The sequence below is a fragment of the Alligator mississippiensis genome, chromosome 2 (assembly GCF_030867095.1).
Source record: "Alligator mississippiensis isolate rAllMis1 chromosome 2, rAllMis1, whole genome shotgun sequence".
Classification (NCBI taxonomy): domain Eukaryota; kingdom Metazoa; phylum Chordata; order Crocodylia; family Alligatoridae; genus Alligator; species Alligator mississippiensis.
The window spans coordinates 126,190,596-126,212,130 of NC_081825.1; the positions used below are offsets into that span (position 1 = coordinate 126,190,596).

The 21,535-nt window shown below is 42.4% G+C and overlaps 1 protein-coding gene across 2 annotated transcripts in view; it reads right to left on the reverse strand.

Moving 5' to 3' along the window:
* Positions 1 to 562: 562 nt before the first annotated feature.
* AP1AR (adaptor related protein complex 1 associated regulatory protein) overlaps positions 563 to 21,535 on the reverse strand; it is a 34,651-nt gene continuing 13,678 nt past the window's right edge. For both annotated transcript variants that reach the window (XM_006271535.4, XM_019500079.2), the window contains exons 3-10: positions 18,384 to 18,410; positions 16,570 to 16,595; positions 14,527 to 14,623; positions 13,775 to 13,873; positions 10,388 to 10,449; positions 9,720 to 9,793; positions 8,655 to 8,783; positions 563 to 2,805 (exon numbers count right to left, since the gene is read on the reverse strand). In XM_006271535.4, the coding sequence (XP_006271597.1) occupies positions 2,543 to 2,805; positions 8,655 to 8,783; positions 9,720 to 9,793; positions 10,388 to 10,449; positions 13,775 to 13,873; positions 14,527 to 14,623; positions 16,570 to 16,595; positions 18,384 to 18,410 (777 nt within the window). In that variant the 3' untranslated portion in view covers positions 563 to 2,542. The remainder of the gene's footprint in view (positions 2,806 to 8,654; positions 8,784 to 9,719; positions 9,794 to 10,387; positions 10,450 to 13,774; positions 13,874 to 14,526; positions 14,624 to 16,569; positions 16,596 to 18,383; positions 18,411 to 21,535) is intronic.

Here is a 21,535-nt window from a genome sequence, read left to right on the forward strand (position 1 = left end):
TCTCCTGCTAACTGTCCCCCAGGTCTGCTCTTACTACTTACACCCACTTCCCCCACAATGCCTGCACTCTCTGGCACCTGTCCCCTTTGCTGCCATCACTGCCTCCTCATGCTCCCTCCACTGCTTACCTTCTGGCTGCAGCCCTGCACTAGCTAGAGCACATAGCTGCTCCAGCCTCAGTCCATCCATACAGTAGCTGCTGCAGCAGTAGCAGCTCCAGCCAGACCCTGGAGCTGAAGCCAGGCCCAGATCTGCCACCAGAATTTTTGAGACTGTATGGTAGGGCTGGAGTGCAGCCAGAGCCATGCTGGAGCTGGAGGGCAAGGAGTTGTTGGGGCAGAGGCTGTGGCTCCAGCTCTGATCCTGGGTCAGGGCCTGGAATCAGTGGCAGCAGCTGCCTTGTACTCAAATGCAACACACTCCCCCAACATGTGAAATGAGGTAAAAACCTCGTTATCATATTTATTCAAATCCAAGACTAGTTTTCTAGTGAAGATAAGTTTGTTAGCACAAGTCTACTAGGCTTTCAACTTAAGAAGAAATGACAATTGGAAAACTACAATTTAAGCGTGTAAAAAAAGTCTTTATTTACAGCTTAAGAAAGTTACCTTTCCTTCAACCTTCAAGGGTTCATCATATGAATGTCAGGAAAAATTACTTGGTAGTAACTTATGCCAAACTAAAAATATACATTTGATGCACAAATTTTTAGAAGCATGTTACAGGCATTGCAAATATAAGTATTACATTACAACATTTCCAATGACAAAGCTACAGTTTAAATTAAGAAATGGAATGTTAAATACATTAACAAAAGTTTTAGCTGTTTGTTAAGACATCCACATATGTACATATTTAGGTCAAGTGTCTGGTGTTCTTATTTTAGCTAAAAGACATGGAGAAGAAGATCAAACTACAGTACCCTGGCCTGACATGGGCTCAGATATCTAAATACTTACACACCTTTTTATTATAGACAGGCAACCCCCGCTTAGTGCTCTTAATTGGCTCCTGAAAAACTAAGCGTTAAGCGAAACCGAAAGTATTCGATGACCCAAGATGGTGATTACAAATGTTTTTAATGACCCATGGTGGCGACCGCGAGTGTTATAATGAAACTCACTGAGTGCTAAGTGAAATCAGGTATCAATTTAAAATGAGCATCATAGCGAAATAGCACTAAGTGAAACAGTGTTAAGCGGGGGTTGCCAGTACTTGTAAATTTTTTCCGACAAATTTAGCTGCTACTTATTCTTAGGAAGAGCACTACCCTTATTCCAAAAGGAGAAACCCTTGTTCAGGAGGAAGCAGAGCAATACATAATTTACACATAGTAAGGCTTTACTGCAATCGCAGGGGGAAAAAAAGAACTATAGTTTTGTCCTGTGTTCTCCTCAGTTAGCTTTTATTTTATATAAAGTATATCAAATGTAATGGGAGACTATGTGGCAGGCTGCACAGTTTAGACCTGTATCTGCTGATGTTACATGGTAACTGTTCAGTTACTAGGCATAGGAAAGCTAAAAAGCTTGAATGCACTGCTGCATAATTGGAAAGGATCTGTCTTTCTCCTTGTACAGCTACCAGAACTCCAATTGAGCTTCTTCCAAAACCTAGCAGAAGAGCAATTTGTTTTCTATTGTACTCCCAGTCTGTTCATGTAATGCTGCCTAAACTCATGTGGAGCTGACGAAATTGTGCCGCACAAGGTGAGAAAATGTTCAATTAAGTAACCTTGTATTAGCAGCATTTGGTGCGTTTTAAGGGGAAAAAATGGAACCTTTGGTCCTCCAAGTTCTCTTGTAGATAACTGAGTGTCAGTATCTGCACTGCACACACAGAACCAGCTAAAAAAATTTCTTTTTGTAGCCTACTCCCAAGTATGCACAAGACCTTATTATAGGCTCTTGTCTAAACTGATGCTTTAATACATTACCCAGATTCGTTGTGCTTAAGTAAGGAAATAATTAAAATGAAAGAGGCAAGAAAAATGCACTAAACAGGGATTAAAAAACGTTGTAAACAGTCAATTTCACATGTGATAAATTGCTGACTACTACTACCAAAACGTCGAAAAGCAAATCAACCACCACATAATGGAAATAAATACAATCTATAAAATGTTCCGTTTCCACATTCAAGTATTAGAGAACTTATGCAGACTATTTATTTCCAAGATAAATATTAGGCTAATGACAACTTTTAAAAACAAATCAGTAGAAATATTATCAAGACAAAATAGCTAGTTAAAATATAGGTATGTCAAGCTATGATGCTTAAATTAGTGCAGATAATTTATAGTAAACCCAGATATCCAGAAATATACACAATAGAATCACCTCAATTTTCATAAAAATTTAGAAGGTAGATGATAAAATTGCACTTAATTCTGAAATCATTCAGATTGCAAGTCATTTCTGTTCCTTGCAAGTGACCTTTATCGCATGATTGCCTCCTTTTTCTTACAGAAAGACTCAATGCATTTCTATCCTTTCCATTTAATTTTAAACATTTGGTCATGAACAAGGGCAATGTAATTTTACTATCTGTCTTGATTAGTATCAGATTTCTTGAGATCTGACACAGAAAGTTCTAGTACAGGATTCACAAATCCAGAATACTCTGAATTGCCATTATCATCCATCTCAGCACTAACAAAATCATTCTCCCATTCCAACCCATTTGATTCATCAGAAGCGGACGTTGGATTACTTCCAGTCTGTTTGCTGCCAAATTTTAATGCTGCTCGGAGTATATCTTCTTCTGTCTTAGAACGCTCTCTCATTGGGATCATTCTGTTCATGCCTACAATTTAAGAGAACTTTCTGCAAAGCCATAAACTTTTTTTTTGGGGGGGGGCGGGGGGAGGGGTGAGAAAGGGAGTGGAAAATTCCACATTTGAGCTAATGAACAAAAACATTATAATAATTTTGTTTGTATTGACTCTTACTTTACATTCCAATCAAATACGGTTCACATCACTGTAAAGACATCAATAGCTCCCTTAATCATTACTGGGCCAAAGAAACTTATTAGCTGATAATCAAATTGTATTTTTAACACTTAAAAGGCAAAGAAACAGTTTAAGAGGACCAGTTCTTATTGGTAATCTCTGTCAAATCTAATCCATTGGCCTTTCTACATGAAAACAATGTAAATGTTAAAAACTTCCTGCTATGAAAGCTATTAACTCCTCTTTCATCTTGTGGTCTACAGAAACGGGTTTGCTTCTGGAGATTTCAAAAAACATCTGCACCCAGTAAAACATCTTAAATAGATTGTCAAGTTTAGCAACTCTATTCCCCTGATGCATTAACCACTGTTCTTTTATGCACAGAGGGCAAATTTAAAAAAAACCCAATGCCAAACTGATCAGAAACTTTCAAGGCAGAGGTTTTTCAAAAGACAGTATTAATTACATGGCTAATCTGGCTGTTTCTCCCAGTGATATATAAGTTCCTCTCTAAATGGAAAGAAGCAAGATAGCCTTATTGTTCCCTTTGTTCTAATCAGTCAAGTTTCTTCTACCTTCCTAATCAACTTCCTGCCATTTTAAACTGACTTCAATATTGCAAGTGAAAAAGAACTGTTATTTGCATAAAACCCATTTGTCACTTGACTACAGGAAAGAGCTACATCTACTCCCTATACTTGTGAAGCACAGATATATTTCAGACTGACTGTTCTTTAGCTAGTGATGGTTCACTAAAGGTGTCATCAAGAAAAACATATACCATTTCACAATTTATATTTGTCAGCAGGATGAAGTTAAACATGTTGCCTTATTGCAAATTCCTCTATGCTACATGTACTTGGCAGCTTATGAGCCATAAAAATATTCAGAGTAAGAGTAAGCTACTAAACCAAAAGGTAGCATTGTACCCACTTCAAAATTTAATCCTTCACATAACTACATTCCACTCGCCTTCATTTGTTCTGCCTTTAGACTATGCACAACCAATCATGTGATTTCTGTTTGTATGGTGATCAGCACATGCAGCCACAATCCCAGCAGGCAATTTTAAGGACTGTTGTAACATAAACGCTTGCTACTTCCTATAATAACCTCATCTGAAGATGAAGCAAGCAGTACACAGACAAAGATGTTTCTAGCTGTTTGGCCCTTCCAAATGGAGCAACTTTTTAGAAGGCCAAGCATAATTTAATTCCCTATCAATGTCTTTCCTAGTTTAGGCATTGATATTGCAAACAAACAAACAAACAAACAACCAAAAAAAAACCAACCAAAAAAACCTCCTTTTTAAAGAAGCTGTTACTCCTTTTGGCTGCTTAGACATGCAAAATACCAAAACAAACAATACTTTACTTTAACTCAGTGCACCCCCACCCCAAGCGCAGCGCATGCCCAGAAGAAGCATCATGTTAGTTCGACCAGGCACACCAAACGTCTGTATAGATTGTGTGCTTCAGCAGGACTTTTTGGCACTTGTAATGAATGACTGAATCAGCTTTAGATAAAAGCACCAAAAAGCCCTTCTGAAACAGCCAAATGTATACAGATGCTGGGGAGCTGGGTCAAACTAATATGATTCCTCTTCTGGTAAAGCACTGGATTTTTTTCCCCCACATCTGACAGCAGCCTCTCTTTTTAGCTAAACACCTTTCAGTTCATTAACCACAGGAGTGTATAAATAAGCCATAAATAAGTCCAGAGCTCAAGTTTTCCTTTTAACTCTCCAGTCTTTCTGTATTTTGGAGCACAAAGTCTGACCTCTACCTCACATTTTTTATTGCATTGAAAACTGTATCCAAGCCTTCTATGTTAATCAAGTACAAACCGAAAGGCAAGAGAAGGTAAGTGTCTTTGTGCGTACTTCCTTTTACTTTCAGTAGTATTCAATCAGTACAAAGCACAACACCAATTCATATTTATTGTCCACTGCTTATACTATAACCAGGGATCCTGGTTTTTTGTTTAAAAAAAATGCAAATTGTCTGATTAAGAAACCGCAAATCTGTGATTAAAATGAAACGCCATATAGAGACAGCTCTCTCTCGAAATCTCTCTCTCTCTAGACTATAATAGAAGACTTCCCATTTCTGTCTGTCTGTCCATAACGCTCTGGGCCAACTGTGCATGTGCAGCCCGGAGCCTTAGGACAGACAGACAGACAGACAGACAGACAGACAGAAGCGGGGGCCAAAGGAGGCAGGACCAGGCTGTGCTCCCCGCTGTGGGAACCAGCTATGCAGGGGCATGGCTTGCTGCTGTGGGGGGCGTGGCTTGCAACTGTGGGGGGCGGGGTGTGGCACACTGCAGGAGGGTGCAGTGAGGGGAGGGGACAGGGGCGCAGGTAGTGCCTGCTGGCTGCAGCACATGGCCGCGGGGCGGGGCACGCCTCCCTGCTGACTTCCTGCGCAGCACCCTGCAGCCACACTGCCCCCCGCGCTTCTCCCTGCACCAGGAGCACCCAAAACACAGGAGAGGCATGGCGCATAGCTGCAGGGTGTCCTGTGGGGAACGGGTGTGAGGGGCACTTCCCACCCTGAGGCCATGTGCTGCAGCTGGCGGGCGCTCCTCACATCCTCCTACCCACTCCCCTTGGGGCTGCCTGTGCCCATGCACCAGCCCCACCATGCCACACACCCTCTGTGGCCCGCAGGAGGTGGGTGCTCCCTGTGCGGGGGGGGTTGCATGGCTGCAGGGTACTGTGCAGGGAGAAGGTGCGGGTGCCGCCTGCACCTGGCATGCCCCTTCCCCATGCATTACCCTGTGGCCGCGTGCCCTGTATCCCCCCCGCAAATGGCAGGTGCTCCCCACATGGGGAGGGGAAGCATGGTGCAGAGCTGCAGGGTACCACGAGGGGAGTGGGGAAGGGGGCACAGGCAGTGCCCACTGGCTGCAGCATATGGCTGTGGCGCAGGTGCGCCATCCTGCCTGCTCCCCATGCGACACCCTATGGCTATGCCCCATCATCCCTGCATGGAGGGGACACACACAGCCAGACAAACAGTGAGGGTGGCGGTTGCATGCAGCCAGATGCAGAGCAGCAGCACTCTGTCCCCACCACCCACCCATCATTCTTGACAGGCACTTTGCTAGTATATACATAGAGATCTGTCTCATATATACATATAAGCACTAGCCAACTGCCCATCAGGAATGACTGGGGGGATTGGGGGGGGGGGGAAGTGGGCAGGCATGGAGCCCTGTGTCCCCCCCTCTCCCCCCCCATCTGGGCCCACCTCCCCCTTCCCTCCTGTTGCTTGAGGTCCAGGCCTGTTTCCCCCCTCCCTGCTGCAGTGGCAGGGGAAGGGGAGGAGTGGGCCCGGGCCCAAGGGTGGGGAGAAGCCAGGCTGCTGGGGCCAGGAGCAGCGGACCCGGGCCAACCTGGCAGCAGCGGGGGTTAGGAGTAGGCTCGGGGCCAATGCAGGGGAGGGGAGGGGAGGGGGGCCTGCTCTTCCCCCCTCTCTACCACCAGGTCAACCATGCAGGTGGCAATGATGGAAGGGGGGAGGGGCAGGTCAAGGCCAGCGCCAGTGGCCTCGCCCCCCTGCAGCATCCTGACCCCACTCTCCCTCTGGGCCGCTGCTGTCACCTTCAAGCAACAAGGGGTGTGAGGCCAGCTCCGGTGGCTGGCCCCCCCGCTCCGTCACCACCTGCAGGGAGCAGAGTGCGGGGCAACAGATGGCCTTACCCCCCACCCCCACATCATGGCAGTGCATTGCTACCTGTCCAAATGCTTCTTTGCACTCTGATTGGCTATTTGTCAGTCAATCAGAGCGCTAATAAAGCATTATGGACAGACAGATTAAGGCTTTTATAATTTTTTATACACACACACACACACACACACACACACACACATACACACACACACACGAGAGAGAGATATCTACAGAGAGATCTCTCTTATTTTTTTTATATATCTATAGATATCTATCTAGAGAGAGACCTATCTGTCCATCTCTCTCTCCACACACACAGAGGCAGAGGGATCTATATATCTATTTCCATTTAACACATTGTTTTATTGATATATTTGAAATTTTAAAGCAATTTGGAAGCCTACCAGTGCGTCAATTACTATAATAAAATAAATTCTAAATACCTATAAATTTTGGCATTTGATCTTGGGTTTTTTTATTATGGAAAATCTGAGCTCCCCCTGCCCGCTTTGAGCACCATGATGCAGGTCCAGGCCCCTCACTGCCCCCCCCCCATATGCTCCCCCTGAGCCCTGCTGGAGGGGGCCCCCAGCTGCCAGGGCTACAGGGCCAGCCCCCTGCAGCTGTGCCCAAATCCTTGCTGCCTCCTGTGGGAGGTGGCGGCTGCTACAGCAGAGCGCTCCCCCACTGGCGGCACAGCCAGAGCAGAGCCTGTGGTGGGGGGTGGGAACAGGTGGGGGCTTTCCTCTTCAGGCTCAGGCTCCCTGCCCTGAAAATGATACATCTGTCTTTCTTTTTTACTATCAACCCTTTAATATAACTGTACACCACCCCCTGGGGACACAACTGTTAACTGGAATAGAAATGGTGAGGGAAAAAACAGTTTTCAGAGGGCTAGCAGAAGCCCTGAAAATAGTGGGAACTAGTCAGTTTCAGGGCTGCCACAGCACTGACAGCTAATTAAACACCACTGATTAAGTATACCATGTTGTCAGTGCTGTGGTTTTAGCAGCCCCCACACTGTCTAGCTTGCTTCATTTTCAAAGCATTTATCAGTAGTTTCATTGCTATTGCCAGCTTTCTTCTTTGAAAAAAAAGTTCTACCTACATTTTAGAGGTGTCTGGAAAACAACCAGTATTTCATAAAACACTAATGTTCAACACTACTTTTCCCTTTGTTTCAGAATCTTTTGTGGAAAGTGGGAGGAGAGAGAAAAATAAGAATATCCAAGCAGCCAAGAGATTGTGGCACTAATCCAGCAACGTAAACAATTCAAGTTCAAATCCTGTCTGTTTACAAGAGACTTGGCCCTGGGTTCTCCCATGTCCCAAGTTACCACTAGCTTTAAAGAGAGAGCTAGTATCTGTCTCTCTCCCAATGATAATTTATTTATATAAAAATTAACACAGCTTTAACAGGAAGGGGCAAGAGAAAATGCTATTATTGTGCATTGGTATGCATACTAACTCAGGTTAAGTCCTGAAAAGTATGCCTGATAAAAGTTTCATTCAGGCTAACACATTTTGTTGACGTGAAAACTTTTCACTGAAATCAGTTTCTTTGGATAAAACCATTTCAATGAAAAATTTCCAACTAGTTTTACTTTTAAATAGTGAAACAACAGAAGGAAGAGTAGTAGCTTGTTCCTGCTGCTTGGTAATTCACAAGGGGGCAGCATTTCTTTACAATTCATTTTGTTGTAGGTTTACTAGTAGGTCTGGTAGTGTGGAATGCTAAAAAACAAAAAAATTAATTTCCTTAGTTTTTTCAGGAAATTTGCATGTTCCTATAACTGTATGGCCAAGTTTATTAATTAGCTAGTATTTCCAAGCTACGCTTTCTGAACATCAACACTGCAGTAATCAGAACACAGGCAAACATTTAATAAAGCATGTTTTCAAAGGGTTAAACCATTTCTTTCCACTGAACATATCAAGGAAAACTAAATGTAATGCCAGTTCATGGGTTAGTACTTTTGACCAGTATAAGGCTAGCATGACAAACTATGTGAAAGAATAAATACCTTCTTCATCTTCCCATTCTAGGTCTAGTGAAGTGCTGTCATCATTTCCACTTGTTGATTTTGTTTTGGTCATTAAATCACAGCTGCTCTCCGTGTTTGGGGTCAGAACAGTAGCATCAGATGAAAGTCCTACATCAAAAATGTATTTTTAACACACACATGTTCTTGGCTTCAAGATTTAACAGGAAGAGCTACCACTTTGACAGTGACTTTTACTCAAGATCTACTGTATTTACTAGAACCCAAGACAAGGGTCCTTCCCTCCGAACCCCATTTAACATGGGGAAAGAAGCTCTTTATCCTGCATTCAAGTAGAAGGAAGAGGGTGGTTGGGGGGGGGGGGGGGGGCAGGTGGATGCTGAAGCTTTGACTTTAGTGCCTACCCAGGCCCAGAGCTGCTGCTGACCCCATACTGACTCGGTCCCCCGTTTTCCCCTCCATTGCCGCTATTTAAAAGTGTAAGGTGATTTAAATAGACAATGTAACAACATACAAGTTAAAATCTAAGCATTATCAATTATCAATTCTAATTCACTTAAGTGTGCCATGCATATAAAGCACGGGTGGGCAAAATGTGACCCGGGGGCCGGATGCGGCCCGCCAGGCCATTCTATCCTGCCTGAGGGGCCTCTAAAAAATTTAGAAAAATTAATATTAATCTGCCCTGGGCTGCCTGTCATGCAGCCCTCGATGGCTTGCCAAAACTCAGTAAGCGGCGCTCTGCCCAAAATAATTGCCCGCCCTGATGTAAAGCAACTTTTCCTACAACACATCAAATTCATATACACTTTATTTTACCAGAAGGAACTTCTGCCTGAATGCTGGATACAGTCTGAACATCTGCCTGTGATGCACAAGAGGCATACCTAGAGATGCCTCAAAAGCTTAAAAAAAAAAAAAAAAGCAAGGATACACAGTCCTACCTGGTGTTATTCAGAAAGTATAGATTAAAAAACAGGGCACAGTAAAAGTTCTCCTTGGAGAATGATAGTCATTCAGTCTGCTCCCTCAAGATATTTAGCAAACAATTAACAACAATACCAAAAAAAGCAACAAGAGACTTACTACTACTACGAAATGCTTCATATTGGAACTTTGTATTTCTCAAATAAGAATCAAAATCCTCCTCTGCCACTGAGCTGTAAAAACAATACATTATTACCATCACTAACTCCTCTGGATAATGTGGGGCATTTACAGTTCTTCAGAATGTATCTAGGGTTATCATTTTTAAGTCTCTGTGAATGGTCATCTTTTAGTGAGTCCTCATCTGGCACCTGATTGGGGCCCTACCTAAATACTTAATTATAAAGTTGATGGAAGAAAAAATGAGCTTATGTAAAACTATCATGTTTATATAAACATCATTTTCACTCCCACTATTCCAAGTCTGCATCTCTGTCTTCTAAGACTGGCAAATGCCTTCCTAATTCATTTATTTTACACTTGACTAATCTATAGTTATGACACAAATGTACAATTTAAGTCATTAAGAACACCACGCTGGGAGAGGGGGATAATTTAGGTACTTTGAAGTGGGATGGAGTTTTGTTTGCACAATTTTAGTAACCCCAGTGAAATGCAGTACAACATAGATGCATGGATGACTATTTACCCCCCTTGCTAAAAAAAAAAAAAAAAAAAAAGTGGTCGGGCTATATAAGAGGGCTGCTGAAAACACTTTATTATTCCCTAACAATTAAAAAAAAAACCAACTTTGTTTCATGTCTTACCTTTGATATTCTCCATTATTACTCACTTGGCTTCTCTGCATTATTCTTTGTAGTCTATGATGCTACCAAAAAAAAGTGTACATTGCCATCTATCAGCAAGTTTTCAAGAATGAAACAGACTTAACATTATTTTTAAATGTCATACCATGACAAGTTGCTTTTTCCTTAGAATCTACCACCTCCTAGTTAGAAGGCCTAAAATTTTATATGAGCTCCCCTAATTTAGGGGAATCATTATAAAACTTTACCTAAGTAAGCATCTGATTGAAAAAGTCACAAGTATGTAATGGATACAAGCAATTCTTTTCTTCCTTATCCCAGAGGCAGTCTTTGTAACAATTCCACATCTTAATGGAAAAGGCAAGAGCCTTCTAGCACACTGTGTGTGCAGATTTGATCATGAGATGCAGCCTGCTCACAAACTACTTTTATTCCTTCTGTTTATTGTATCCTCAGCACAGCCAGTAAGGTTTTCTAGAAGGAGCTGAGGTTTGAAGATCTGTTTGGTTTATTCTGTCCTTAGAATGTGGTCAATAGGTAACACCGAAGCTGACATACTAATGAAATCTACTTCTAAAAAGAGAAAAATATATTTCCTTACATGCTATTTTACTTCAGCACAAAGGAATACTGACACATTGCAAGTGTTTGATTTATATGAGCAGAAGCTTCATTTTGTTGTGGCCAAAGCTACTTGATTTGTTTAAATTCTGCAGTTTACAGCCTTTATTATATACGATTATGCAAGAAGGGTTTGAAAAAAAGGGACAGACAGTCTAATAAAATAATCCCTTTTTCAGCCCCAAGAAGCAGGTTTAACTCCTTCTTGATGTTTTAAGTTGCCTGGCATTTTCTTCCTCAGACCTCTTGGAAAAAAAAAAATTGGTAATATATTTTTAAAGGTAAACTGTTTCCCCCATAATAAGATTATTTAAAAAAAGCTAAAAGTGAAATTAGGATTTGATTACACAGACACACACAGTTTGCATATTTACGCAGATGTATAATAAAGAGAAGAGCAAAGAAAAGTGGGGATAGTGGAAATATGTAAAACGAAAGATTTATGTAAGCACTCACTCTAACATGACCAGTAGGATTCTTTCTGGTTGGCTGAATACATCTATGAAAATATATTACTTAACACGATTATAAGTTATAACTTCTTCTCTTAGCAGAGTTCCTACAACACGTAGCGAACACTGCTGCATAACTAGACAATTTTCTGATGAATTGGAAAGTTATGGAATGCCTTCCTTTGCCACAATTCAATGATGTTATTTGGGGGCAGAATATGGTTTGGAGGGAGGAAAGGAAAGGAAAGGATAACACTGCCAGTGACCTAATGAAGTCAACTTTGATATTAGCTACTGGTGTAGCTATAGCAATAGATCCATCTTTAAATTTGTTAAAGTAGCTTCTCACAAATTCTTTGAAGTTCTCTCTTTATGTGGATCCACCACAAACATCAAGAAAAGCAGCAAACTGATAAGTCTCAGGACATCTTTTTGCTTATATAACGCCTAGTTAAACAATTTTTGTCACAGGGGCCACCTATACACGTGCCCGACACCTGATCCGACATGTTCTAAATAGATTTGATTAATTGAATCTGCTGCAGCAGCCTCAGCAGCACGTGTAATTCAGCATCCCCATACTTCAAAATGGTGGCCAGGGTGTATAACTAAAGCTTGTTCAAGCATTCCCACTGCCATTTGGAAGTGTAGGACACTGAATATATGAAACACTGTGGGTGCTTTAATTAGAATAGCTCCCAAGAGCCACTCTAATTAGAGTATCTCCCCTTCTCCCCTCCCTCGCCCACTTCGAAGCACTTGTAAAGACACCCACTGTGACTACTAGTAGAATCAAATGATCCACTTAAGGCATATTTAAGATAAATAACAGTGTCCAAATCAGATTCATAATACTATATTTCCAATTAAAAACTAGTTTGTTGATTTAGTAGAACAGTGTTTGCCAGCAAGTACACAGAAACCAACATTTGCTGCTGATTAGTACGTATTATGAACCGATTTCCAGTTCATCATGTCAATGTTACAACTTGAGGTCATATTCCCAAAATGTACTTTATAGAATAGTTTTAAAAAAATTGTGTACTCTTTTGTCTAGCTGCAGCTAACAAATAATTATTGATAATAAAAATCACTTAAAATCTTGTGATCAGACCTAAGGAAGAATGTCTTCCATTCAACCACATAGTTGATCCAATAATAGATCTCACCCAAAGAAATCCTTGCTTCTCGCATAATTTATGGACAATCATGGTTACAACACTCTTACATGACCTGAAATATTTTGAAAGATTAACGGACTTCCTCCTATCCCTCTCCACTTCATATTGATTAATGTGATTTGGAGTCCCTTTGCAAGGAATGTAATTTTATTCAAAATAAAAGATGTATTACAGAATCTTAAGAAGGTCTATTTTAAGCACAGAAAGGAGCAGAAACAAAAACCAAATTCCAGAAGTGTAGTCAGTCTTAAAAGATCAAGAAAGAAGAGACAACATGGTACCAGGATAAGAAAAAAATGTAGACTAGAAAGACACCTGGAATTTATGGGAACACGTGATAATGGAAGACAACTAGAATTCATCCTTGCCTTATAGTATCTAATAAATTGTACTCCAAATATTATAGTTGTTAGGCTTGTAAGACTGAAGATTTGATGAACTGTTTTGCCATGGTATCTTGTGACTGCATGGATTCTTTTCTTCTGTGAGGTGATACACGGACTGATAAAAGTTGCTTAAAAGTAACACATCAGTGTTCAGGAAGAAGTCCTGTTCTCCTGGATATATTGTGACCACAGCCACAAATTTCACTTAAATTGACCCCATCACCCCATATAAATTAAAGTATGTTCAAACTGATGGTGAAAAAAAAAAATCAGATGAAACATTTACATACTTGCAATCTTTCAACAATGTTATCACATTCTTCAGTGAGGTGTACCATTAAAAAAAAAAAGGCATGCTGGATTTTTAACCCAGAGTTACTATTCATAAAACTGTACCCATATGAAGAACTAAAAGCAGTAAGTATTAGAAGACCAACCAGCAACTGCTCTCTGAATTACAAAAGTATATATATGAATACACCCAATTTAAGTGAAGGTTAATGAAAATGCCCAAAGCGATAAGCACCAGCTATTTAACATCACTGTTCATAAGCATAGCTGCATTATACAAAATGGGAGCTACTCTGCTAAAAATACTTAATGCTAGGATTGCAGGCACTACACATGGAAACAGGCACTGCTGCCAGCTAAACTGCTTCTCAGATATAACTTCTGAGAAAATAAAACTGTGTACACACAAAAACAGAACAGCAGCTCTGATATATATTGGGGTTTTTTTCCCCTCACCTCCAAAAGCTTTTTCTGCTTTGCTGCCCTGGCTGCTTCACGCTGTGCAGCATATAAAGCCTCTTCTTCTATTCTTAACTTCTCCTCTTGTAAGGCTAACTGTATATAAACAAAATAATAAGGGTTAACAAAAGCAGAACCTATCTATCTGCCTATAAATACAAACATAAGCTTATTAAATTAAAAGAAAACGTTACTCATGAAGACAAACAAAAAATAAAACTGACCACAACACAATCACCAGAAACTTTGATTATCTACAGTATTGTAATTTGCTTATAAGAAAAAAAACTAATGACTTGTTAAATGGACATTTGAAAACAATGCAATGTTTTAAATGCATATGTAAGTTTTATGAAGAACACTATAGTGTAAGGTAGAAAATGTCAAACATGAAGCATCTGAATTTCATTTAAATAAAGAGGTTTAATCTAAAGTGATCCCTAATCCCCACATCATATTCAGTGAGTTGCCACAACAGATTAAGATGGGTAACATTAAGTTTTTCATTAACAACATTTTTCCTTTCTCCCTGACCACCACACACAGCTCACTCTGCTCTCCCAAGGAAAAAACTGTTAAAATTTAAGTGAACATTATAAAAACTATTTGTTTCTTAAGCATATGAAAAAATAATGCAAAAGCAATTTTCACCACAAATTAAAAGGTCATGTTCTTTGAGTTTTTTGAAGTAGACCATTATTTTTAATCATTAGACTACCCAAGTAATACAAACCACTGCAATTATTTACCTCGGACTGAAGTTTCACATCAACTGCTCTTTGTTTTTCAGCAATGGACTCATAATGCCTCTCTCTCAGATCGGCAATTTCTTCCTCAGTCAGAGGTCTGCAAGAGGGAGGAAAAAAAGGTGGTATACTTTAGCTCTAAACTGTAGTTGGAGACAAGAGACAAGCCTAATAAATGACAGTTAATTTGTATCTCTCAACTGTTCAAACAGCCTTGTTTCTCATGGTCTAATTTGACTGTTTTCTTAATCCAAACATAGTAGGAAGCTAAAAGTACAATTCACATCCAAGCAGTTTAAAGCCCCAATGAACTGAAGGCAAGTCATTCACTGTGGGTGCCTATACACAAGCATGGAGGCTTCTCTGATGCACTGTAATTCCAGTATGTCAGAGCAGACTCGATCAATGGAATAATCGAATGGACTCGATTAATTGAGTCTGCTGGAGTGTGGCAATTACCATGCTTCAGCAGCCTCCTGCGTCTTGTGTATCAGCATCCACGTGCATAAAAATGGCAGCAGGAGTACTTGAACTAAAGCTTGTTTGAAGAGCTTTAGTTCAAGCATCCCCACCACCATTTTTAAGCCTGGGGAGCTGATACACAAGACAAAGCAGTGCTTTAATAAGAGTGACTCTCCACTCTAATTAAAAAGAGTTGACCCCCTCCTAACTCCTGGAGCACATGTAAAAGTGTCTTGCGTTTCCTCTCTTCTGCTCAAACATCACTATTTGTCCTGCATGTTGAGACAACCAAAACACCTTTTGTTAGTAAAAAGTTCAAATGAAATTTATAAAATTAAATTATAAAATTAATACATTCTCCAACAGGTAGACCGGCAGACTAAAATTCCCTCCCCACTCCTTAAAGTAGTGGAGCTAAAACTGGCAAACGACTGAATGTGTGAAACAGATTATTGTACTTATTCAGTTCCAGAATGAGGTTTTCCCCTTGTTCAACAAGGGGAAAACAAAGCCTGGTCTCAGAATCAAGTATCAGACTGCTTCACCTGGGAGCTCTGGGAAGCAGCAGTACAGGGAGCCTGGTTTGACCAGGACAGCATCAGCAGCTGTCAAGTTCCTCATCTCAGCCTGGATCCCCTCTCTCTCTGGCAGGGAGCAGACACTGGAAGGAAGAATCTGCACACCGTTGCCGTTGTCCCTGGCTGAGCTGGGTTCCCTGCACTGTTCCTCCCCACAGCTCCTACCTGGACCAGTGTAACATCCAGCTGACACAGGCATGGGGGCAGCCCAGAGCTGCTCCTGCCCAAGCTGCAGGGAGAAGCTGAAGCAGCATGCAGCTTCCTCCTTCCAGCCTGCTCTCAGCACACGAGGGAGACTTGGCGGGGTGAGTATTGGGCAAAATGTGCAGGGCAGGCAGAAGTGATGCTACAAACAATCACTTTTGCACTGCTAGCATGCAGCAAAACTACACCTCCAAGATACAAGTTTAAAGGAGAGACAAGATAAAACAAACAACAAAATGGTAACGGAAGTAGAATATAGACAGAACTTCTGCACTGCTTTACCTTAGTACAACTGAAGAAAGTTATTAACTTTAATTTTTATACCTATATTTTAAACATGCTAGCAGTCTTGCTGTATAGATATTAAGCTTTGGTTTATTTATCAGCATATTAATTTAGCTGTTTAAGACTATTTTTATGCACAATCATTTAATGTATTTTTAAACAATACCTATTAATGAAGAAACTTAAATACATTTGAAAAAAAACAAATGTCACAGCCTTTCAATGAAGGAAGTGGAAGCATCAAAAACTAATGCAAGATATTAGATGGTTTTCCTGTTCCAGACTAAAGCAATATTGTCAATTCATTCTAAATTGTTCAATGTTGCATTACATTTAATAAACTATTAGAAACAGAAATATAAATGAATAAAATTACCCATTTAGAAGCATATAATAGAGATTTCTGAACAGACAGCTGAGTATCAGTTCTGATAGGTAAGCTCAGACCTTCACATACATGACAGAGGAGACAGAAAAGTTAATCAGGAAAAAAGCACTTGAGACAAATAATTCTTACCTCTGACTGCTTCCTGGGCTCTCCCCCTATGATTTAAATTATAAATACAAATTAAACATTTAAATCCAAGTAATTAAAAGAGGCATGTTACCCAATTAATCTTTAAAATAGAAACAAGTCAATGTGCATTTGACCTTTTTACTGGAGTAGATGGATGCAAAGAGTTTCATTACTGGCTACCGAAAATACCTCCAGAACGCTGAGGACTTTGCAATAAAGTTCCACCCTCCTCATTCCAATCATCTGCTTAGCTACTCAAGTTTTACCCAGATGTGAACTACACCTGGAACAAGAGTGTTTTTGGTCCTTATGAAAAACACTAATTTTCTTTGATGGACTGGGGAACTTTACAATTTTTTTTTTTTTAAGATTACATTAACAACACTGTCTATCATTATTAGGATGAACTTGCTTGTCACTGAATTTGTAAAGCTTATTTTGGACATTCTTTCGAATAGCTCACAGCTCTAGCAAGTCAATTTATTCTGTCCCTTATCTCCTCAGCAAAACAGCTTACATAATTCATGCCCCTGTCTGATTCAGACAAAGTACCTTTCGGTACATCTTTCCATTCCATACTTCTACATCAGTGTTTTTCAACCTGTGGTCTGCAGACCCCTGGGGGCCCAGAGACAATGTCTAAGTGGTCCACGAAAGAGGACTATGATCAATCAAAAGTATGTGAATACCCACACTTACAATTAAAAGGGGTCCACACCTCCATTTGAAATTTCTTAAGGGTCCGCAAATGAGAAAAGGTTGTAGAACAGTGGTTTTCATCACTGATCTGTTCATCTAATTCTCCATTACAAAGGGAGAAGAGACCTAAGCAATCCCTTCCCAGGGGAGGCTGCAATTTCCTAGCTTGTCTTGTTCTAGAAAAGCATAGATTAGAACTTTATCTAAACACTTCTGAAGAGCTAGATCAGAAAGAATTTTCCTTTCGGCTTTTGTGCTTGTTGCTCTTTGTTTCTTGTTTTTGATGCTGTGCAGTAGAACTAAACACTACAAATACCTCAGAAAAGAAATTTGCTCCAGTCAAGGCAGTAGTATCTTTTTGGCAGATTTAGGACTATTAGATTTGAATACCTTCATTAGGAATTTATAAGGCTAAGTTTAAAAAGGTATACAATTATGTAAACTGGACAAAAAAAAGCTGTACAGCAGAAGTCCTTTTTCCATATGACTGCAGATATAGAATCAATAAGAAACTAATGAACTGTATAATCAGCAAACTACCTCCTTGCATTTGGCTTAAGAAATGAAGTTCAGGGCACAAGAGAGGAATTCTAAGGCACGTGCTACTAGAAGGGGTTCAGTACAACCTCCAAAGCTTCTATAAAAGTTCAAATTAGAGCCTGTAATAGTTTAGGGCCCAAACTAACATTCCTCAAATTGCCCATATAAACACAGTATTGACAATGTTACTGCTCTTACAATGTTTCAGTTAACCAACTATTTTTAGTTATGAAGGACACACACACACACACACACACACACACACACTTCTGAATAATTTGCTTTCAAAATACCCACAACTCCTCCCCTCTCCCAAAGGACTGCAAGAATCTGTGCTTTTTCTTTGCTATCCCTCTTCCACTCAAAAACTGTTCCCAATCAGAAGAATAATATTTACAGTACTAGTATTCTGGGGAAGGAAACTTAATGGTTTAAATAGCAGCAATTCCATTTCAAATAGGTCGATGCATGAGTTGATTACAACTAGGTTGGAGATATTTATCTTACGACTACATATAATTAATAGAAAACATGTTTTACAACTAGGTTTTATAATACAGCACAGAAGTACTTACCTCATCACTTTCCACTAGATTTTCAAACTGCAAAAAGAAAAAAAAAAAAGACTTATTGATAAGCCTGGCCATTCTGATATACTGTACTTCTTTGAATATAACATACTTATTTGTTTGGTTTATGTTGCAGAAATGTTACACAAAGACAAAATATTTAATTATCGAAATAACTGCAGAAAATAGATATTATGTTTAGCCTGATCAACATCCCTACAAAACCTAATAACCAGGGATCTGGGTTTTCCGTTTCCTGCAGAAAAACAGAAAAAAATGTGGATTTTCCCTTTTAACTGAGAAAAGCTCAGATTTTTCATTTTAATGGAGAAACATGCAGATTTGTCACTTTTGCAAAGAGCTAAAGAGCTCCCTGCAGGCTGGCAGAGTCCCAGAGGGGGCAGGAGGGCAGTCAGGCAGAGGGTGCCCTGTGCATGTATATGGCAGACTGGAGAGCAGCTCCCTCGGGTAGGATTCACAGGGGGAGGGGGGGACTGAGGACCCCATAGGGAGGGAGTTGGGTAGGGCTGGGGCTACTGTCCATCTGCACCAGGGTGTGTGGAGCTTAGGGCCCAGGACTGGAGTGAGTGGCTGTAGGGCCCTGGCAGGAAGTGGGACAGAGCTGCATGCAACTCATTGCAGGGGGGGGATGAGACGGATGACTGGGTCCCCACCACTGCATGCACTCCTAGGGGACATAAGGGGCACATGCCCCTCAGATTTGTGCGCTGGGTAGCCTAGCCACTGTGAGCTCAGGCTCCCAGTCCTGCTGCCCTCCTCCCCACAGGGCCTCCGCAGCCCAGCATGGCAGTGGGGATGTTCCTTGCTGCTGCAAGCCCATGCCTGGCAGCAGCGGGGATGGCAGTGAAGAATTATGCCCCTTGCTGCTGCCGGGCAGACAGGGGGCGCCTCACCATGGTGGCGTGGGGCTCCTGGCAGTGGCACCAAGCTTCCCTGGCCATTCCTACTCTGCCCTGTCATGCCAGGTCCCACCCACTGGGCTGTGGAGGCCCTGGCGAAGGGCAGCAGGGCAGGGTGCTCGTGCCTGCAGCATGCAGCACCCTGCAGCCCCTCCCCATCCCCACAGGCTCCGCTCTGGCCATGCTGCACTTAGAGGAGGGGGAAGATGGGCTCTGTGCTCCACTCTGCCACAGCAGATGCCTCCCGCGGGTGGCAGCAGGGGCTTGGGCACTGCTGCAGGGGGGCAGGGGGCTACAGATCTAGGTCCCTGGCATCTGGGGGACTCCTCTGGCAGGGCTGAGGAGGCTGTGGGTGGGGAGCGAGGGACCTGGGCCTTGACCTGCATTCTCGTGAGCAAAGCGGATAAGAGGAGCTCTGATTTTCCATGATAAAAAAACCCAAAAATCAAATGCCAAAACTTACAGGCACTTATAATTTATTTTATTTTAGTGATTGAGGCACTGGTAGGCTTCAAAATTACAAATATATCGATAAAACATTGTGTTAAACTGATGCCTATATACAGCATTTCATTTTCATTGCGGATTTTGGGGGTGTTAATCAGAGAGGTTGAGATTTTTAAACAGAGAAAACCAGGATCCCTCCTTATAACTTATTTTCTTAATGCTATGGGCACATCTACATGTGCTATTAACTTGTCTTAAGCTTATTGAGCAATAAAATAAGATGCAGTAAACTTGCCCTAAGAACGCGTCTATACCTGCACCCTATCAGGCACAGATTTGCTCCCAATGGGGGTAGGCAGATCCAGGCCTGCTCCTTTCCTGCTGTCCCCCTGCAGCAGTCAGAAGGGTCTGCAGCTGCCCGGATACTAGGGGGCTCTGGCAGGGGCAGACGCAGCCTGGCTGGAGGTGCTGTCTTAGGAGCCTGTGGCCAATGTGCCATGGATGCTCCCTACCCTTCCTCTGGTAGTGGCAGACAGGGCACTGTGTCCACAAGATGCTTGAGGACCACCTCCTCCACCCCCTGCAGTAGGGCGCCTGAGGAGCCACCCATGAACCCCAGGTCCACAGGGCAACTCCAAAAACCACGCATACTACGGGCAGTTTGTAACCAACACCAAACTTTATTTTCATCCACCACAATAACACACTCGCACCCCCTGCAACACAGATCCCCTTCTTCCCCAACAGCACACTCCCTCCCTCCCAGCAACGCATCCTTCCCTAACCTCATCATGCATCAACAATAAAGGTCCTGCTTTCTGTGTGACTATGTACAATGTCCTTTCTGAACTGTAAGGGGGTGGGGGGAGAGGGGATCAGTGGGGTAGAAGTACAGTGATAGGTAGGTAGTAGGAGGCAAGGAGCCTGTCCTGGAAGGTGAGGACCTCCTGGTCCCTCTCTTGCTCCAGGTCCTAGGCTTGCCAAGCCCATGAATCCATGATCCGCTCCCTTGCCACTGTGACCAGTCTGTCCAGCAGAAGGGTGCGGTCATGCATGTGCCATGGTGGAGGCAGCACATGTGGAGGGTGCCAGCTGATGGTGGCAGTGTCCTGGCTGGTGACTGGTGCTTCTTCACCATGTGCAGCTGCTGAACCTGCAGAGCAAGGACAGAAAGGCTGTCTGTAGGAGTTTGCAGCATTTCAGAGATAACATGGACTGTACAGAGGGGCTGTGTGCTACCCAGCCTCAGACTGGGGATCATGTGTGCACAGGTGCCCAGGGACCATGGCAAGCTGGCTGGGCAGGCCCTGACACATGTGGCCACTGGCTGAGCCCTCTATTTCCACTCCCTCCACAGGGGCAGGCAGGCTACTTGCTATCTGTGGCAAGCAGCCTGCCTTCCCTGTCTTGTCCCCAGGCCAGGCAAGGGCTGGCTCCTGCTGGCAGCTGCCATGGCAGCTCCTCTCCATTCTCCACCTTACAGGCCAGGCAGTTTTCTCCTGTGCCACCAGGCCTGTGGTGCCTAGGTGGGATGAGGGGTTCCTGCCTGGCCCGGATGCAGAACTGGTGATGTCCCCCCACTCTCCTTGGTGGCCCTCTCCAGAGAGTTGTCTAAGACCAGGGTTCCTGCTGCACATGGCCTGCACCCTAAGTTTGCCCCTACTGAGAGACTTCCCAGGCACATAATGATGAGCTGTTTGAATACAGCGAGGGGTTCCCAACTCACTACACCCAGCTACTGCTGACTGCCATGGTGTCCCAGGTGCAGCTGAGAACCTGGCACAGGGATCT